The 22,449-nt window shown below is 28.8% G+C and overlaps 1 protein-coding gene across 4 annotated transcripts; it reads left to right on the forward strand.

Annotated features, from left to right (window-relative positions):
* Positions 1-6,340: 6,340 nt before the first annotated feature.
* On the forward strand, positions 6,341-12,175 carry LOC132946735 (uncharacterized). Of its 4 annotated transcripts, none has more exons than XR_009664753.1 (9): positions 6,341-6,499; positions 7,972-9,789; positions 9,871-10,237; positions 10,311-10,511; positions 10,594-10,680; positions 10,743-11,034; positions 11,139-11,191; positions 11,569-11,633; positions 11,706-11,775. XR_009664753.1 is itself a non-coding variant. In XM_061016797.1 (9 exons), exons 3-9 carry the CDS (start codon positions 9,155-9,157, stop codon positions 11,865-11,867), a joined length of 1,809 nt encoding a protein of 602 aa, XP_060872780.1. In that variant the 5' UTR covers positions 6,343-6,499; positions 7,972-8,164; positions 8,528-9,154; the 3' UTR covers positions 11,868-12,175. The 4 variants fall into 4 exon arrangements, 3 of the variants coding, with proteins under 3 accessions (XP_060872780.1, XP_060872777.1, XP_060872778.1); XM_061016797.1 differs by lacking the exon at positions 11,139-11,191 and having other exon boundaries at positions 6,343-6,499; positions 7,972-8,164; positions 8,528-9,789; positions 11,706-12,175; XM_061016794.1 differs by lacking the exon at positions 11,139-11,191 and having other exon boundaries at positions 6,343-6,499; positions 11,706-12,175.
* The last annotated feature ends 10,274 nt before the right edge of the window (positions 12,176-22,449 follow it).

Consider the following 22,449-nt stretch of genomic DNA (forward strand, 5'->3'; position numbering starts at 1 on the left):
TTTATTATGTATTTTCTATTGTTTTGAAATAAAATGTATGTTAAGTATATTTTACATTTAGAACAAATCTTGGAAAAGTTCTTTTATAAGTAAATAAATAGTATTCACTATTCAGTTAATAAAACTGCATTTTTAATGTTTGAAATAAGTAATAAAAAATAAAACCATTGGTACATTTAAAAATAAAAATTAATAAAAGGTATTCTGTTACATTCTGTGTTATATTATATTATTTAAAACAATTTATATAGTATAATGGACATAGTACAATCATATCATTAATCATTATTAATAAATGTAAATATTATAATACTAAGTCAATTGTTTTGAACAATTTTCTATTATTAAAAATTGAAAAAAAATGGTATTTAAAGTCATAAAATATTACACTTGGTCATTTACTTTGTGTTTTAACAGCTTGTTTTAATTACGAATATAACATATAAAACAGAGTAAAATTCAAGTGAATATTGTTTTTTTTTGTTTATTATTAATATTAACTAATAATAGATATCCTCGAGAAAAAATGTTAAATTATTAAATAGTTATATCTATTACCATCCTTCATTTTATTTTAATTTTTTTAATTTTATTGAATAAATTATCAAATTTAAAATGTTTTTAGCTAATAGTTAATATATACTTAATATAATTCAGAAAATAATTCAAATACTTATAAGATTTAAAATAAGTTTTACATAAACAGTAAAACATATACTAGTACACGGCATATTGACATATAAGTAAATTACATATTAAATTTAAATTAAGTTATTTTTATATACCGTTTAAGAGGACGCTACCCATGCATTTGTTGTCTCCGTCTTACACACGCACGACATAGCAGATTTCCGTTCACTAGTTTCAATAGTGTTGTTAGTTTTAATATTAGAGTGAATTGACCTATTACCATACTTTTAAGTAAGAATATTATCTGTGCTTAAGCGTTGCGATTTTTCAATATTTTCATTTTAAATTAAGATATGTGTATGTGGGATATCAAAAATTAAAAATGCTCTTATATCACTTGAAAATTAAATTATCGAATAAAAGCCAACGCTTAAGCGTGGACAATGTTATTATCTAAAAATGTTATAATGGTTAATTCACTCTAATATCAAAAATAATAGTCGTTAAGTACTATTGAAACTAGTGAACGAAAATTTGCCATGTCGTGTAAGTGTGTTTAGACGGAGACATCAAATGGGTAGCGTCCTCTTAAAACAAATAATAGTTTTATTTATTTTTTTTCAAAAATGAAAAATACACCACTCCAGTCATACATTTAATGATCAAATACACTGTCTAAATGCAACACCTCGCTCTAGACCTATAATGTACCAACATTTGTCTCGAGAATCGACTCAATGGGCAAGGTAGGTATTGATTATTGGAACTGAGCAGACAAAACGCAGGGGCACGGCGTCCGCAATGTTTGCAAACGTATACGCACAATACTTCATCGTTTAGCAAACGGACAGACCCATCGAATGTTTCCAACGTTTACCGCTGTAGAATTCGCTCAAAGACAATATTATCACAGAATATATGAAATGCATCAAAATACTGATCTGTTTTAGAATGTATGATTCAAATTTCAAGATATTTGTATTTATATTAAACAGATTATTTAATATTCTTCTTTTCTTTTTAAATACCATATTTGGTAATTTGGTAACGTTATTGAGATTTGGATTAACTCATAAATATCCAACAAGATGTTAAAATGTATTACACATAAATATATAATATTCAAAATAAATTCAATAGTTTATGTGGTAAAATACTGGTTTTTTCTGTACTATATTTTATATAATTATAATATTGGTATAAACCAAATGTAACACAACTATAAATCAATAATAGATTTTAATGAAATAAAAAAATATACACTAATTTGATATAATTAAAGAATATAGGTGACACACTTCTAGGATACAAATAAAACATAATTCATCATTGAGTAATAATTTATTTTATAAACAAGTAATAAAAAGAGTTACTTAGTAGTAATAATAATAATAATAATTGATTATTTTTATTTCAAAATTGAATACAATTAAAAAAATCAGATATTTAAAAAATGCAATTGTTTGTCTTCTTAATATCTTCTTTAAAATCTATAAAAATACTTTTTACAATTTTCTATCATTCTAAGTATTTTTCTATTTTACAAGGCAACATACATTTTTAATATCATATTGTGAAAAATAATATTTTACATGACTTTTTATATTCCAATAATACCGAGTGATCCATAAATTGTGTTAACACTGATTATTTGAAAAAGTTTAAACTTACCTTAAATTAACCTTATATAATTTGATGTAATTTTATAACATTTCTGAACAAAATATTATTTTTATGTACCTGCTATTAACGTTATAATTTGTAAACTTTTTACATTTTTAATTGAGACCATACATTTTTATAAACATATTCTCTGATTATTTCATTTTTTTTAAAATCAAGTTTCTGTTAAGAAGTTATAAGTATTTTCAGATGAGATGAGCGGAATATAGATCAATTTGATAAGTTTATGATCGCCAATAACTACTTGATAGAAATTTGATTAAAAAAAAAATGAAATACTCAGATAATATGATTATAAAAATATATGGTCTCAATCAAAAATGTAAAAAGTTTACAAATTATAACGTTAATAGCAGGTACATAAAAATAATATTTTGTTCAGAAATGTTATAAAATTACATCAAATTAATTATACAAGGTTAATTTAAGGTAAGTTTAAACTTTTTCAAATAATGAGTGTTAACACAATTTATGGATCACTCGGTATTATTGGAATAAAACAAAAATCACCTAAAATAATGTGTGTGTGATTACAAATGTTTCAAAATGGTCAATTTTCTATCTTTTAATTTTTTTTCAGAAACTAAAGCTCTATTTAAAAATTTGATTGCTGAAAAAATTCTAAAGCGTGTAAATAAATTAATCAAAAACATTTTATTAAAAGATTCACAAGGATGATTAAAAGGTACATTACTCATTTGTTGCTTTAGTTTTGAACCCACGCCGTCTTCATAGGAAATGGAAGGGAAGTTATCAATAAAAATATTTTCTAATTCGGATACAAAATTATAAAAGTCATCATGAGGCATCATCAGATTTCCAAATGTAGAGTTGTCTCCAGTAGGGTATGCTTTATAGAAACTCAAGAGAAATGACTGGTTCAACTCTTTTTGATAGTACGCATAGTCTGTACAAACCTGACAAATATGATTTTCTAAGCATTTTCTCATTAAATAACCACTAATGTAAGTTAATGCATTCTGTTCTGGAATGTCAAGTTGTCTATAGTCAACTGTACCAATGCTAATACATTTAAATTTAAAAAGATTTTTATCTGATCCTTCAAATTGAAGTATTTTTTCAGGTTGTGGTAGTTCTGCACCTAAAATTTCATCTAAATCTTCAATGCAATTTGCACCTGGAGAATGTTTAAAATAATTAGCACAAAAAATTTTTTTAAATGACCTACAAAAATCAATTGGTGTAGGATTTAAATTGTTTCCATGCTGTTGGCGGAAATAACAAAATAAATTTTCTACACGATCTTGGTTTAGGCATCTAGTATATAGAACATAATTTGGATTCTTATTTGGATTTAATGAATGCCACAGCATTTTTAATGCAGATATTGAAATTAACCAACCATTTATAAAATTCATCCTATTAGTAATATTTGATCCATTAAATTTATTAACAACTTTTATGTTCCTAAAAACTTCAGCCATTTTGTTTAAAAAATTAATTTGTGATTCAGTATTTTTAAATGGTCTATTGAATTCTTTAAGATTGGGTGCTTTATAAGAATTGAATATGTCAAATAATTTGTCCATATCACTGATGAAATCAATAGTGTATTGAGCGCTAGGCGGCAAAATACCAGACTTTAAAGTTGTAGACATACCAGAAGCAACACTATTACTGAAAATTTGGGCAGCTAAATAAACTCTCATTTTTTCAAATGGTCCTGGATGAATATGTGCATGTTTTAATTTTGGAGCCAAGCGAAGATTATTTTCAGAATCATAATTGTAAAAAGAATCAATATGTGATTTAGTTACTATTGAATCATTAATTATAAAGTTGTGTTTAAACAACATGTTCCGAGTAGATTTCAAAAGATGAGGTGGGTCAAAAATGTAAAAAATTTGTTTTCCATCTACTTCAAAATATGGCTTGTTAGGAGAAACATAAAAGCTTTTAGAAAAACTTACAAAATTTGTGCCTTGATCTGTAATAAAAGCTTTGATATTAAGTTTAATATTTTGTAGGCGACAAATTGTTGACATAATTATGTCTTTCAGATCAGTACCGGTACAGCTACTTGACACAAGAAAATAAGCAATTGGTTGTTTCCAATTTTCGTTTATTCCTCCAAGCATAAGGACTAAAGCATATTTGGCAGGTTCATACTTTTTACGATAATTTGATTCATGAAAACCTATAATTTTGTCTTTAGAGACATTATAAAATAAATTTGTTTTTAAAGCCATTTCATCGGCACAAAGTACGCAATCTAGCGCGTCAGGTTTAAAACTACTGATTTTAAATGATAGAAAATTGAAAAGAAAATCATTTAGACCAGGATTTATTTCGTATTTTGAAGTTACTCTTCTGAGTGTTCGACTAACAGGAAGGGATAGAGGATTTTGCAATAAATTGTAAACTCTTGGACCTAGAAAATAAATACTTAAGGCAAGTTGCTTAATTTCATTAGAATACCTGAATCCTCGATAATTTCTTTCCTTATTCTTGATTTGCGATTTGACAATCATAAAGAGGGTAGGTGACAAGTATTCTTTACACGTTTCCAAGCAATTCTCCAATTTATTGTTAGGTTCATTTGCTATTTGCCGATTCAAATTTATAATAATTTGTTTCAACTCGGCCTGAACCCGTTCACTTTCTTTTAGTTTTTCCTGAAGAGCAACTTTTCGGGGAGTTTTGGATGATAAATAACTCGGTGTTTGTATACCAATAACACTTGTTTCAATATCCATTGATGTTGATGCATCAGATAAACTTTGTGAGTTTATCGATAAACGAGCAGAAGAACCTGTAAAAATTAAAATATAAAATTCCATACAAGTCAATCATCTCTAACATTTATGCAAAATATAACAAAATTTTAACAAATAGAAATTAATTTAAATAATAAAGATTTTAAGAAAAACTAGAATACAATATTGTTATCCGCGGAATACCAACAATAAGTGAGAATTCTATTGTGTTTACAATAATATATGTTATGTTCATACCAGGTGTTGAACATGATAATGGCACAAAATCTGAAGTGCTACATTCAGGGTCATCATTATTCTTTGGTTCATCCACACGATCAACTCCCATAGCATCAAACAAAGTAGGTATAGCTTCTGGCTTTAGTCTATTTTTCTGAAAATTGGAAAACATGTTAGTTTCAAAATGTAAAGAACAAACACGATACTTAGTGTTAGCAGCCAAATTGTTGATTGATTTCAGGTGATCACATTTGCAATTTTCAATCCAAACAGCACATCTAAAATATTATTGTAAATATAATTAATAATAAAAAAATAATAAGACATTTTAAAAAAGAATAACAGTTTAGTCAGTTGCAATAATACCAAAAAAAAATACGTGTAATATGCATTGTTTGGACTAGAATAAATGTTCACAATACATAAGTATTAAGTAGGTACCTGCAGGTATGTGTAATTTATTATTTTAACAACCAGCTTAAAATCAAATTTATGGTAGGTTAGGTTAGGTTATGAAAGAAAAGTAAGTATTAATGAACTATTAGGCTATTCAAAACGGGAACAAATAAACAAAGATAACAAAAATTTTTCTTACCTGGCAGGTTCTTTTGGGAAAGTAAAAAAACTTATGGTTTCCTTATTCAAAATATGGCTTTTACAATTGATCAAACAACATTTTGAATACTGTTTGGCCCGTTTATTAACAATAAACTCCATTGTGAATAAATTAACAAAGTTACACAGTAATGCAAGAGAACAATCAGTAAACTTGAAAATTACAGTCAAAAATTTTCAAAACCATATAATAAGGTACAAAAAGCCGCGACATCCAAACAACAACAACGGCGGTAAAATGTAAAATGTTTGGTTAGGAAATTGGAAAGTAAATTGTAAACATCGGGATGGGGACAGTTGGGCCCCGTGATAAGAGTTGGGTCCCGTGATAAGAAATTATAATTGATAACCTTAATCAAGAGTTCGAATTCTAACCTCAAATAAAAAAATTACAATTTAATACCAACCGTCAGGCATTGTAAATATTTCAGTACGATTTTTGAGTACACGAATTTCTCACCCTGGTCCAAGACCAAATACATTATTTATCCGTCATTTATCCGTCGAAAATGACCGTTATTTAACGGTAAACGGTTCCTCATTTTACATTAGCCGCTGCTGAGCGCTGGTTGTGCTTTGGTGCTTGCCGCTTGGTTCAGCAACCATGTTAAAATGTAAGTAAAACTTGTATTTTTAAATATGACCTTAATAATAAGTTTGTAATGTGCCTATCTGAATGTTCATATTTATTCATAACAGGTTCACACCTAATTAATAATTATTCAATTTGAGTTATTACCCATTTTCGCAACTATAGTACTAAATAACAAATTTTTATAACACAACTTCAACAATATAGTTCATTTGTATTTTGTACATTAACAACTCATATGTTATTAGTTATTACGCTGATGAAGTAAATAATTGACTTATTATTATAATATAATACTTTACAAGCTACAAATAACATACCTAAATTTCATATGGATTAATAAGATCATAATGCGTAAAATACTATTTTCCTTTTTTTATTGTGCTCTACTTATTTAAGACTGATTCTTTTTTTATGTTATTGGCAACATCCTTCTCAATATCTAAAATTAATAATTAATTTAACCCTTGCTGTAACATACATTCAACCAATTTTTAATGTGTTGCATACTTAAAAAACTGGGTTCACATGTTGCAGAACTTATTTGAATTGTATCTCTTTGTAACAATTTGAAATAACTTGTTCAAGTTTAGTTTCCTACTTTTTTTACTAAAAATTTTGGATAAAAAACAAAATGATTTCATAAAAATAACATTTTTTTAATAGTTATTTGACAGGAAATGTTTATTTTAAATCAGTAATTTGTTAAATCCTTTGTTATTTAAATAAATTTAAAGAATAAAGAATAAATGTTATGGACAACGTCCACAAACCTAGATGTATAAAATTAGTGATTTAAAGTTATTATTTAAATGGTAGAATTTACAGTTAAATTAAATATTTATTATTATTATATTGTACATTTTATAAAATTTTTTCAACGTTTATTAATTTGTAATAGAGCACCACTACAAGTGTCACAAATGTGCAAGAATCAACAAACTATTGTAATTGTTGAACCTTGTGGTTTGGTTAATAATTACCAGGGACTAATTTAAAACTGACTTTTTTTGGGATGGCGGGGTTTTATAAATCAGTATACAATGCTTAAACTCTCGCATATTATATCTCACTAGTTTCATTAGAAGTTCATAGTTTTATATAAAAATAAATTAATGAAATCTAACAAATACTTCAATTAAATGTTAAAATATTATATTTTCATTTTAATTCACAAAATAAACCAACTGAATTTATTATATTATTGACTTGTTTAAATGTTGGGGTCTTTAAACATTCTGTGTAAGAGGGGGGCTTACATAAACACCATGATAATTAAAAAGTATTAAATATTAATATAATAACTCTTTATTAAGTATTATGAGTACAATTAATAATAATGTCAGTGTATTATGAAGTCAAACTTAGGCACACTTAGTTTTTCTAATGTCACTATTGAAGTTGAATACCGGAGTTTGGGTTATCATACCTTCACCGGAATATGCAGATTGATTTTAGCAAGGTATAATATACTCAAATTGTTCATAATTACAGATTTGAAAATACTGGATGCTACTCTCAAAAGTTTTCCAAATGTATTTCATGCAGTAAAGGCCATGGACCTTGGTAGTAATTGGTTGGTGATGGCTGTTTTGATGACACTCCTGCAATACATAACCTAACCATAACTTTTGTATTACAAGGTTACTCATTCTTGAAAAAATTGGATTATTATGGGATGAATATGGTGTGAAACTTTTCACTTTTTTTAGGCCTTTATTTTAAGTTTAAAATGTTTATATGTTCTCAGTTATGAGCGGTAAACAATTGATCAATTCTTAAAAATGTCTTACTAATTTATTAAAATAGTATTCAAAGCCAATCATAATATTATGTTTTAAATTTAATTTTAAGATATGATAACATGAAATTAATAACCCCAATAATTTAATTTAAAAAAAGTCTACATCCCTAATAATACCAGAATTAAAAACAGATAAACTTAGGCCACTTTTTTTAAATAATATATTTACAAATTTTGAATAGACCCTCATTGACATAGGTAATATTTTACAAGAAAATTAAAATAAAATTGTTTGTTTGTTAACAGACTATACAGTCCTGTTTGGAAAAGTTGAGTTTACTATGTGTGAACTTTTCAATTTGATATATCTTGCAAACAAATATTTAATACTATGATAATTTAACAACGGTTGTGATGATAGGAATTACTTTTTAGTCTGTTAGGAAGAATCTACGATATTCTCTATTTTTTATGTTGTATTAAATAACTATAAGCTTTTGCAAAATTAATTTATTGTTTAGTTAATTGTGGAAAACACCAAAAATAATATTAGTGATTAATTTTTATTTTTATTACCTAAATTATATATGTTTTTAACTGGAACAACTTCAGTTTATGTAAAGTAAATAATTATTAATGTATTATGTTATAAATTGTTAATATAACAAAAGTAATATGTAAATGTAACCAAAAAAATAATTATATTTATTAAATATTATATTATACCTATGATACTGATATAATTTTCAATTTTTTATATAGATCTGTCTATCTGCAATTTACCTGCGATTTACCTGCAATACACCTGCGATTTACTTACGAGTACAAGAAAAACGGTTTTTTTTAAGGCCAACCATATATTCTAATCATTTATATTTCTTTTGTTTGTTTAATATTTTTTAAGTTTTTTTCAGCATAGGTACACCTCTCAAAATGGCACTGAGGGATCACACTTATGTCATCCCAGCCAATCATGAACAAGAAGCTGGTACTCCAAACATCCACCTACAAGATCACACATACACCCAACAGTTGCCTGTAGTTCAGATTCAGCCCCAACAGGAAGAAGATAGAGAAGCCCAAGAAGATGGACCAGCACCCGTTGAAGAAGAAGAAGCTCCAGTATATGATGAACAAGAAGATAGACCAGCACCCGATGAAGAAGAAGCTCCAGGATATGATGAAGAACAACAACAAGATGGACCACAAGAACTTGTCATTGATGCAGAACCAAGAATATACAGAATAATCCCCGGCATTAGACTCAACTCAAAATTTTATGTGGATAATTTGGGATTCAAATATTATCAAAAGAAGTTACTGGTGAATAGAATACGTTTAATTTGTGAGCGACGAAAAAATCCCAGAGGTCCTTTGTGTCATGGTTCAGCATCAATCAGTAGAAATGAGAGGGACAACCGACTTTCTATTGTAACTCCTCACAATCATGATCCAGAAGCAATTGACTTGGATGTACCATTCTTGAGGAACGCACTCGGTGAAAGAGCTGTGGATCGCACAATTACAACCCCATCACTTCGAGGTCTTTATAACAGTGAAATAATCAAGTAAGTTAATTAACTTAATTGTTATAGTTAAATACAAATATATAAATTATGCCAAATATTAATTTGTTATACTTTTGGTAGACATCCTCAAGCTGCTATAAACTATACATTCCTCCAGACACAATCGAGAGCGAAAAGGATGAGACAATCAAGACGTCCACAATTGCCTAGGGACATCCATGAACTTTCAGAAATGTTGAGCGACCCCCGAAATGCAAATTACGCTTCTACATTTCAAATTCCTTCTTCAGCATTTTACAATCAAGAATTGATTGTAAATGGGGTGAGTGTAGGAGTTATTTTTTCAAACACTTCTGCTATTTACCGGTATCGTGAAGAGTTGGCTACAGTAGAGATGGTTGGAATAGATGGTACATACAAGACAGTTCCACAAGTGCCGGGGGACTTGCGATGTCTTCTGACATTTCAAGTACTCTACAAAAGTGTAGTAAGCATTTCTGTTGATATTCGTTATTACTGTTGTCATAATAGTCTAATAAATTGTTTTTTTTATAATTTAGGCATTTCCAATGGTCTATGTCCTTTTGGGGAGTGAGACGGAAGAGACATACTCAGCATTATTCACTGTCATCCGCAATATTCTACCACTGAATTATGATAGAATCCGTTTTGTTACTGATTATGAGCGTGCTCTTATGAATGCTGTCCAGCGAATATTTCCAAACAGCGAATTGCTCTGCTGCTGGTTTCATTTTTCACAGGTAATATAAAATATTTTGTTATGATCATACCTGCGCCAGATAAACCTAATAATATTATTTTAAATTTATATAATTGTTACAGTCAGTTGTTAGATATTGTCACCGAAAAGTTAATGGTGTCTTGAATTTGGTGAAGAGGCATGAAGTGGCAGCTCGTATTTTCAGAATGGTAAATTTGAGTTTTGTTTATAAGTAAATATTGTTGTATTTTAATTGTATTTTATATTTCAGGTATTAGCATTGCCTCATCTACCTGCTGAAAGGGGTAATCCTGGGTGCCCTAATTTTTGTATGATGGATGGTTATCGTGTAATTGTCGAGTACACCGGACAATTTCCTGATATCAGTGAGGTTATGAGTCGTTTCCTGAGGGACTACATATTGGATTATTGGTTTGTGCAAATAGGTCCACAGCGTTTAAGCGTTTTTGGTCAAGATCACCGGACCAACAATTACTTGGAATCATTCCATTCAACGTTGCTCACACAAATTGGACGCCACCCTAACATTTGGGATTTTCTTCGTGAGTCATCATAGTTTCACTTGACCATACTGTGATCTCTATGTTGCATTATCCTATAAATGTTTGTGTTATATGTGGTATGTGTTTTATGTTTGTGTTGTTAGGTACATGTTTAACATAATCAACAGTGTAAGAACAATTCTTAAGAATAATATTGGTAAGTTCCATCAATATTTGTTTTTAATATAATATATAATTTGTTTTCTATTCGCTTTACTTGTTTATTATTGCCTTGACAAGCTTAACCTGGAATTGTAAAATTTAATTAATTCCCTTAGTTTTGAATCATTGATACAATTAGTTTCAATTTTGAGAAATTTAAATAATTATTACTTAAAATACTAACTTGTGTGTAGATGTAGCATTATAAATATTAGTTGTGTGGTGAATATTTGTGCTTTATAAATAGTTTGCATGTTTTGTTAAATATATATCACTTTTATTAGTATCTGTAGCTTGAAAACAAATTGTTTTAAACTATTTTTCTATCAATAATGTTATATTATTATAAATATTTTTTTTTTTCTTAAACAGAAAGACTGATTATTGTCGAAAATCAGTTCTTCATAGAATTTCAACAGCGCACAAATAACCTCACGGTAATTGTTTATTTTTTAATTTTTTGAATAAACATGATTTTTTGTTTATGTCAATTATATTTACTTTTTTAGATTAGAGATGGTACATCCAGAGCCGAAAGACAAAATACGACGCGGATAATAAGAGAATCAGTACAACAACTAAACAGAGACGGTGACTTATTAATGTTTTTGAGGAGGACCGGTCACCGAAACGATGGCTATGTTCAAGAACAAATTGGACCTTACCCATGAGTATGTTGTAACTTGTAAATACTAAATACCGTACATATTTTAATTATTTTAAATTACATTTTCTGGTTGTTCACTTATAAAAATATTGTACTTATCATTGTTGGAAGTCTGTTATTGTTCATTGTTTTATTATTAAATAATGTAATTTATTAAGCTTATAGTTATTGAATTATTGTATTTATAAATGTATTATTATTCAACCATGTTATTTAATAAGTTTGTTATTAGTAAAAAATCATCTTTGTTCAAAAGTATAATATAATTATTATGTTTCTCATAATCACTAATTGCAAAATTAATAAACTAGCGTACACTACATATTACATAGTTTTTATACTACTAACTATGATTTAAAAATTAAAATGTTATGTTATTTGTATTAATATTGAACTCTAAAAGTCTAGATATTGGCAAATTTAATTTAAAGCATATCATTAAAAAAAATTTATACTGACTGTTTTCTACATTTTTTATTTGAGTGGTATAACTTAGTGACCACACCACTAACTCAAACTTAAGGTTAGATCTAACCAAGGAAAAGTATAATATTTTTAATCGGAAAGAGTTATTGAATTTTAATAAAAAAAACTTTTTTCCTTAGAATTCTATCAAGATTAATTTTATTCCATATCATTTTTAGTTTTTAATTTTTTTTTTTTAAATGTTTGGTTTAATATTTTTTAAATTAATTGTATTTCTGTTCAAAAATCCTAACATTTTGAAGGCTTTATTTACAATATAATTCATGTGTAAAGAAAAAGACACATTGTGATCAAATAAAATACCTAAATCTTTACTAAAAGTAACTCTTGCTAATTTTAAATTATCAATATTAGGTATGGTTGAAATAGAATTTCTTGAGTGAGTAAAATATATAATATTACAATATTACACTTATTGACATTTAGATTTGGGTAATTATCATGACTCAATTTACTAGTTTGTTTAAAATCAAATGCAATTTTATTGCGTCAATTATTGAAAATATTTTGGCATCATCAGCAAATAAAAATAAGTGAACTGCTGTCAAAAAAATTATGCAGATAATTTAGTTATAAACATAAGTGGGCCCAAGTGTGAATCTTGTGGTCAATAGTGATCATTGCCCAGCTAATATAATCTAAATATTTTATTAATAATTATTTACACCATAACTTTACAATTATTTATTTACTATTGCAAACAAAACAAACATTGGCTATACATAGTTAAAAATAAATTAATTAATGTGTTTGCTCATCTTGTTTAAGCAAAGCTTGTGTTAGAGATGAGGAGTATGATTATACATACAATTTAAATTGGCATTAAAGTTATTTGAGAAAAGAGAAAAAACCAAAGAGTAATAATGGGGCAATGACAAACATAATTTACATATTAACAATAATTGCTCTTAAAGATTAATTAGCTTAATAAGTACTTTATAACAATTTTAGAATTAGTTTTTTTAAGTTACGCTATTTAATGTTAAAATTTAGAGACCGGCACAACTCAATACTACTATGTTTAAACTACTCCTATGCCCAAAGGACTTAATACACTTTGTTTTTGATTACATTAATTATTTTAATTCCCCATATTTCAATACCGAAAATATGAATAGCCGGGGTTTATACAGGCAACTAGGCAATTTCTAATTGTTTTCTAATATATGAATTGTTTATGAAATAAAAAACATTGATTAGTTCTTCTATGATTGATACAGTTTAAGAATAATTAATATTATTTTGTCATACAGTGGACCTTAAATACGGTAAACCTTAAAAACACATTATGTATTTCAATACACTGGCATACGGTTTTGAAGGTGTTTTGTACAGGCATCTCATCCTACAACACATCCTTCGCTATTTCGTATGTTCCTCTCAAACTATTGAATATATAAAAATGGTCTGCTCATTCTCTCACATAATTTTTTATGAATTTTTGTCCAAAAACTAAATTTTTTAATTTTTATTATTACGTTTTCTATATATCCAACAGCAAAACCAAATCCTTTAATATTATTTCTATCCACCTAAAACCTTCAAAGATCGAAGCAGAAGCGTCTCTAGACCAGTTCCCAGTTTTTAAAAGTTTATTAACTCAATTATTAAGGAGGCAAGTGTTGAGTTCAAAATTTGAATTTTTCAAAAAAAAATTGGCGGGAAATTTTGTTTTGCAAATTTGTCAAACTTAAAATCGATACGCGGCTTTTCTTAGAACATAAATTTGATCTAGAGGTGTCACTGCGTTGAACCTTAAAGATTTGAAGAAGATACGACCAATATTGAAGATATTGAGTTTTCTCGAAACATTACGATTTTGAAAAACCTTAAAAAAAACGAAATCCTTCAAAAAAAGTACTATCTTTATGAAACCTCCTAGTATTGAAACAGAAGCGTACCCAGATCATTTCCCAGCTGGTAAAAAAAATTTAACTCAATTATTAAGGAGGTAAATTATGTGTTCAAAATTTGAATTATTCAAAAAAAGAAATTGGCGGGAAATTTTCTTTCGTTAATTTTTCAACCTTAAGGTCGATACGCGACTTTTTCGAGAACAGAAATTTGATCTCGAGGGTTGACTGCTTCGATCCTTGAAGGTTTCATAACGATAGGACTTATATTGAATGATTTAGGTTTTCAATATAATACGAATTTGAAAAACCTATCTAAAAACCTAAATCCTTCAATAAAAGTCCTATCGTAATGAAACCTTCAAGGATCAAAGCAGAAGCGTACGTAGATCATTTGCCATCTGGTAAAAGTTTTTCTAACTCAAATATTAAGGGGGTAAATTACGTGTTCAAAATTTTGAAAAATTCAAAAAAGAAATTGGCGGGAAATTTTCTTTTGTCTATTTTTCAACCTTTAGGTCGATACACGACTTTTTCAAGAACAGAAATTGAATCTAGAGGGGTCACTGCATTATACCTCGAGGATTTCAAGACGATACGATCAATATTGAAGTTTTTAGGTTTTCTCGATATATTACGATTTTGAAAAAAAACAAATCCTTCAAAAAAAGTACTATCTTATTAAAACCTTCGAGGATCGCAGCAGAAACTTCCCTAGACTAGTTACCAGCTTTTAAAAGTTTATTAACTCAATTATTATAGGGGTAAATGTTGTGATAAAAATTTAAATTTAAAAAAAAAAATTTAGCGGGAAATTTTGTTTTGCCAATTTCTCAAATTTCAATACGAGAAGTAGCTTTTTTAAGAACAGAAATTTGATCTAGAGGTGTCACTGCATTGAACCTTAAAGATTTCAAGATGATACAACCCATATTGAAGGAGCTAGTATTTCAAAATGTACATCAAATTTTGTATTATTAGCTCAAATATATGTATTAGAGTTAATTGACTTATTATTTTATAGGTTTTTTATAATTTATTCTTAAATGCCTATCGATTTACATTAATAAATAATAAGCTACACGCCTACTAAAATAAGTGTGAAAAAAAAAGTTGAAAATAATTATTACTTAAAACGTTATACAGACGTATACCATAAGGAGACGTCTGGTTATACGAATAATTACATATTGCGTTTTTCAACTTTTTGCTACTCCGATTAAGGGCGAAATAATGGTCGTATGTACTTCAACCATAGAGCCTTTATGAATCATCGTACACCAAAAGACCAGAATCTCGAATTTCGTACTGATCAAACGAAAACTCAAAATCCAAAATACACGTAACTACGTAATTTTTTAAGTACAAAGAATACTTGAAAAATCATAACTTCCGAACCAAAAGTCGGATAACCTCGATCTTGGTACCCATCGATACGGCGCAAAGTCTTCTATAACGCCCGACCACAAAAACGGCTCGCCGCGCCCAAAATCCAAGTGTTCGTACCGAAAACCCCGAAAAACGCAAGTTTTAAATTTTCGAAGCCGCAAAAGACGGAGAAAAACGGCTCCTATGGTCTCGATACATGACGTCGAATTTAATCACCAACCTCCAAACTATATAAATCTCAAGTTTCAAAAACGTCGTACAAAAACTAAACCTTTTCCAAAATTCACCCAGGGGGGGGGGGTCCGACGCCCCTGATTCCGGGAGTACATTTTAGAAGGGCCTAAAACGAAACGTTTGGGAACTTAAAAGTATAATATTATCTTATGTGAACGTCATCGACAACTTATAGATTTATTGAACTTTAAAAACTTTTACATATTTATACGTTAGTTCGCATTTGGTAATAACGCCAGTAACATACAACTTTCTATGTTAGTAGTTTTCCCAGAAGTAGTTACCTATTCATATAATCACATCGATAATAAATCTATTTAAGAGTGTTAAACATGAACAATTGTTTATATAATTGATGAACTTTAAGTTTCTATCATCAACGTTTATGATGCACCTATACGTCCCGAAAACGATTATAACTAAATGTATTTTGTTATAATACTATAATATGACATGTCTTGAAATTTACTAACGCTGGACAAGAGGCATAAACGTATAGTAAATTAGTAAATGACAGATGTATATTATAATATTAGGTATGTACTCTATTCAGAACTATAGTGGTCGTTTATTTGTGGATAAGATTAATCCCACATAGGAGAACGAGAAATGGTGAAATCAAAATTATGCCGATGGAAAATTTTATGGAGATTCCATTTAAATGGTCAGTGTAACGAATTTTTCAGCTGTTAAATAGATAGATTTCAAAAAGCATAAAAAAACAAAAAAATTATACAAAGTTTGCTTTATCATAATAATCATAGATTTTAAATTATGATAACGAATTGTTAACATGTGTAACCACGATTCAGTTTATAGATGGTTACCACTTCAAATATAAGCAAACAATAATTGAGGATATGTTCAATTCAAATGTAAACAATAATTATACCTTAATATTTTGATATTTTTTATTTAATTTATTAATTATTTAATTTTTTTAATTTTTAAGTAGGTTTTGTACAATAAGTCCATTGTTCACTATCGTGTGCAGTATACAAATTACAAATTTAAACAGTTCACCTCAAATGTTCGTAAGTCGTACATACATTTTAGCTACTAACCTGCTTGCGTATTCTGTAAATTTTATGTTATACAACAGTGTATTATTTCTAGGTATAATGTATCTACAAAGAATTAAAACCATTTCAAAAACCAAGTCAGACTTAATATGCCATTTACAAGTTACAACAATCACATTCAAACCTTCATAACTCAAATCATGTAAGTTCTGTATATAGTACTACAATTCCTAGAATGTATTACTTATTGGTTATGATACATCTGAAACAACTTAACAGATACATTAAAACGATGTTACAAAGTTGCAGTCAGATGTGGATTTAATACCTGAGGTTTTGTAATTGTTTAGGGCAGTATTCATAGCCTATGTCAAATAAGATTCATAAACTAGACTTTGGCCTAAGAAAAGAAATAGTATTACTTAAACTAAGGATGGTTGAGACCTACTTTAAGCATTGCTTTTAGGTTACTATCACACATTTTTATTTTTTAAATTATTTAAATTATCAAAATTAAATTAATTTAACTACTTAAGCAATACTTATTCTTAAGCATCAATTATATAGTATTGGTAAATGGTGATAGAGTTACCAATTAAAACGTTTATGTTGTTATTTTTTTATTTTTCTCCATAAGGCATATTATATAATAATAAATAATACAAGTAAACGCTATATGTTCAAAACTATAACACAAGGATGTTTGCTATATTAAAATGGAACAAACTATGTGTTGGCACTATGAATAATGTTGATTGGTTACTATTTTACTACATTGATTTTTAATAGTATGATATTGAACCATTAAATTATTACAATTTTCAAAATAATTTAATTAATATAGTTGTTTTTTTTTTTTCAATTTTAGTCAGGAAGTTACAGTAACTGGTGTATGCATGTACCTACGCTATTTAAGAGATTGTTTGGAAAAACTTCTTATGAAAAAACTGTTTCCACTAACGGTTCCACATGGCGGTTTACGAGTAATGAACAAAATGGGCATCAAGCTTCAACTTCTAGATTCACCTTTGAAAAAATGTCAACATGGAGTTGTAAATACCGTTTCCGGATAAATGCCGGTGTTTGTATTTGCCGGCATATATCCGGAAACTGTATTTACAACTCCATTACATACTCCGCAACATAACATCTTGGTTTTTGCACAAATGCACTATTGTTGATCTTGACGATTGAAATATTAATAAAATGAACAATAATATTATAATATACTATTGTAAATGCTGATTATTGTCTATAGGTATCTATCACATATTACGACAATAACTAACAGTTAATAATCTGATATCTATAATAATATTGTGTTATATATGTATATGTTTTTTTGCTTCTATTTATTGATAAACTTAGACAAATAATATATATATTATATTTGTATTTTAAATTTCAACTATATAATTTTTTTTTTAGTACATATATAAAATCTTAGTTTTATACTTCATAAATTACTTATGTTTGTATCTTATGTAACTATGTACCTTATACATAAAATATATATAGAATTTAGGCAAGTAAATGCAATTTTTTAAGTTTTATATTGCTAATATTATATATTCTGATGAATTTACAATTGATATTAATAATATATGTATGTATGTATGTATGTCAGTTTTTGAAACTGCATTTGAAACACACAACTGTTATTGGACATACAATTGATAGCATTACACCATATTCATCATATTGTTATTGGAAATGTATATCGCTCAATTGTGTATTTCTTTAAGTGTCGTTATGTCATTGCTTTGTAAAGGAGTACAAATGGAAACATAATATTATTTAATCAATAGTTAATCAAGAATAATCAAAATTATTATGAGTTTTGTGTTACAAAGATTCAACAGTGGTATCACATACAAACTATTTTTGAGCATTTAACTTGTAAATGTTTGTAAGTTTAGATGGGTATCTTCATTATTTGTTTTTTGTTTGGGACCCTACTTGGCTTTCATTAAATATTTATATTGATATAATGTATAAATACATCATTAATTAGCCAATTAGTACAGAAGTGCAGTATTACACAATTTTAATAATTATGATTCAATTCAACACTAGATGGTGTTGAATACTTTATTGTTTTAAATTAGTAAAAAAATTAATTTATTTTGCTGTCTATTTATCAATAATATCAATAATTGTATACCTTTGTGGAATTTTTACTAAATTTGCATATTGTTTATTTTTAAAAATAAATCATTATGTCATCATTCATCGTATAACTCACAATTATTTACAGACTCATTATGTACTTATTATGCAGCTGCAGATGTGCACGAGAACCAAATTTACATATAACGTAGTAATTTCAGCCGGATTGTCATCCACAAGCGGTAAGTAATTATAATACATTAAAATATTATTTTTTTGGTTACTTTACATTAATTTTTTAAAAGGGCCCATGCTGGAAACTCCGGCAGGGCCTCATATCTATCAAGTATCTACTAACGAATATAACTCGTGAGCGAGATTTTTCAAATTTGGAAATTTTCGGTCACATTTTTAAATTTTCAAACTCTACAATAATTATTGTATGTACAATAATTGTACAATAATATTTGAATTTTAAAATACATAAATTTGGGATGAAAATTGAAATGTAATGGGAATTTTTATATTTCTAAGTTGGTACCCTTGCATTTTCGTTGGTCCCCGATCTCAGCGTTTATTCCATGATAAAAATCTGGATTTGATAAGCTGTTATCTCGGGGGACCCAACTGCCCGATGCCCGTAAACATCGTTACAACAGTGTCACCGTAAGCAACATAAAATTGAAAAAACATTAATATTCAGTTTGTGGTCAATCTGGTGCTTGCATTCAATATGGCGGACTGTTTTTCAGGCGGCAGAAGTGTCCATTCTGATTTCACATATTCTGTGATATTATGCTCGACGCTCCGTGACGGACGACGGACGATGGTCGAAGCCCAAAGGAAAAATCTATGCTAATAATATCATGGAATAAAATCAACTCTTTACGTTGTATTCCATGATATCCACGAGACTTGTATCTTTTATCACGATAAACAATAGGTATTCAGTTGTTGTCGTTTATTGCAATTTGGAGGGCTTAAATAATAATAAATATTAAATATTATACTAATAATACGCTATAATAATGAATGAGCGGTGTATTAAATAATCTAAGCCACGAGGTATCATAATTATTAGTTTTGTGGTTAACTAGTCTGTGCTTGTTTGTACATACTCCGTTTCACGGATTTTCTGTTGAATTTTTTTAAAATGTTTAACGTCGTGATTCGTACGCCATCTTACTTACGTGCCCGACGCTCTACGGGTTTAGCCTAATTTATTAGTGTTTGCGATCACACGTCGATTACCGATACTTAATATTTTTATCGTCGAACAATCTTTTTCGTCGCAGTCAACTCGGTCGATTCATTGTCAAAATATGAGTTCGGGTTTTCGTTTAATTGCGGGTGGAAAGCGCTCTACTGTACGTCTGGAGCGGATAGCTATGTCGTCGGACAACGGGAATGCGTACGAGTTTACCCAGCCCGTTGGAAACGGCGGACTGCGCTCGCAACGAGATCGAGCGAATATGTTGCGAGTCTCTGTTCGAAATATTCAAAGCCGACAGAGCCCTAAACGAGGACAACGACAGGGACACCATGTACAGCGGATCGCCATTCCCCATCAATGGCCGGAGTATTGCAATCGTCAAGGTTTAGGACCACACAAGAATATAATGTTATAAGTACAGTACTGCGCATGGTGTACGTGGCACAATATATTAATAAGTGTCACAAGGAAAAGTCAGTTTCTCAAGTACTAAAAGAGCCATAGTGAATACTTTGGAAACATGTGCGAGGGGGTTAACGTCACATGGTGTGTCTGGTTTACGCACGGGACAACAAGTGTCCCTGGCACTATATACATGACGTGCAGCAACGCTGAACGGCTCGACATATGGAATGAATCCAGGGGGTCCAAGACGACTGAAACCGAAATTAAACACGTAACGTCAAAAATAAAACAGGTACATCTATTGTTTTATTAAAAAAATATGTGTTTATGTTCATTAATTTGTACATTAATGACATAATAAGCTGCGGCTTTAAATACTGATTACATAATCATTATATATATATATGTTAATAATTATTATAAAGTACACAATGTCGCAATTGTATTGTGTGATTTTTTAAAAAATAACATGTATTATACTGATGTCCCATAGATGTTGTCAATCTTTTTGAAAACAGCCGACTACGCTTGCAACGAGATTGTGTGTACCCAGTTTGACTTGATGGAAGCACCGGACTATGTTGCGAGTCGTTTGAAATATTAAAAACCGACTGAAACCTAAACGAGGACAACGACAGGAAGACCATGTTCAGCAGATCGCCATTCCCCATCAATGACCGGAGGTTTGGAAACATGTGCGAGGGGTCAGTGTCCCATGGTCACATGTCTAGTGTCTGGTTTAAGCACGGGACAACAAGTGTCCCTGGCACTACATGATTATGCATCAACGCCGCGAGAAATGGCTCAGCAATATGGAATGAATCCAGATTCCAATACAACTGAAACCGAAATTGAACACTAACATCCAAAATTAAATAGGTACCTATATCTATTATTTTATTAAAAAAATATGTGTGTATGATTACATACTTTTAATAATTTATTTAGAACTATTTTATTTGTGTTTATGTCCATTAATTGGTACATTAATAACATAATAAGCTGTGGCTTTAAATACTGTCCATTTAAAGTAGCCAATATTGCATTTGCATCGATTAAAATATTTAAATTATTAAAAATATTAAATTTAACTTTATAACTCATTAATGCCCAGCCTTGCAGTAATTTAATTAATTTGTTTTAAATATAAATACATGTATTAAGTCATTATAGCTGTATCCGTATACAGATAGAAATGAAATATAATATAGTTATATTTTTCAAAAAATAGCATGCATCTTCCTTTAACGTATAACGATGCCACATACATTTATATATTAAAGTCAAGCATTCATAGCATATTAATGCTGATGGTATCAATCCTTTCGAGATAATAGACAATACTTTTAATGAAATTATCATCTTTTTATTGTTTGTATTATTTTGGTCTGGAATGTATGGCTATAAAATAAATATTTAAGCATTCATAGTTTATTAAACATCCCATAGATGTTGTCAATCATTTTGATAAAAAATTTAAATTCTACGGCTTCAAATAATGTCTATACAACGTAGCCAATGTTAATCATCAATTAAAATATTTAAATTGTCACAAGGTTGCTAGCCCATTTTTTAGGTTCCACAACTAAAGATATAATTTTATGTTTTACTAATTTATTTAGTTCCACCTGTACATCTTTATGTAGTGTTTGCGGCAATCTCCACGCAGGTTTGATAGAACCTCGACTATTGGCGTTTATTTTAATTGTATGTTCGCCCGGGAATGTCCCGTCCCTTCAAAAATACTACTACTATATTTTATTAAAAACAAAAAACATGTTTTTTTTTTGCTATTGTGCTGTCTGATCATGCTGATACATTTGCGTGTCTTTTTATTAGATTAAATTTCTCACATGCCTCTAGACTCAGTATTGG

Source organism: Metopolophium dirhodum, chromosome 6, assembly GCF_019925205.1.
Source record: "Metopolophium dirhodum isolate CAU chromosome 6, ASM1992520v1, whole genome shotgun sequence".
Lineage (NCBI taxonomy): Eukaryota > Metazoa > Arthropoda > Insecta > Hemiptera > Aphididae > Metopolophium > Metopolophium dirhodum.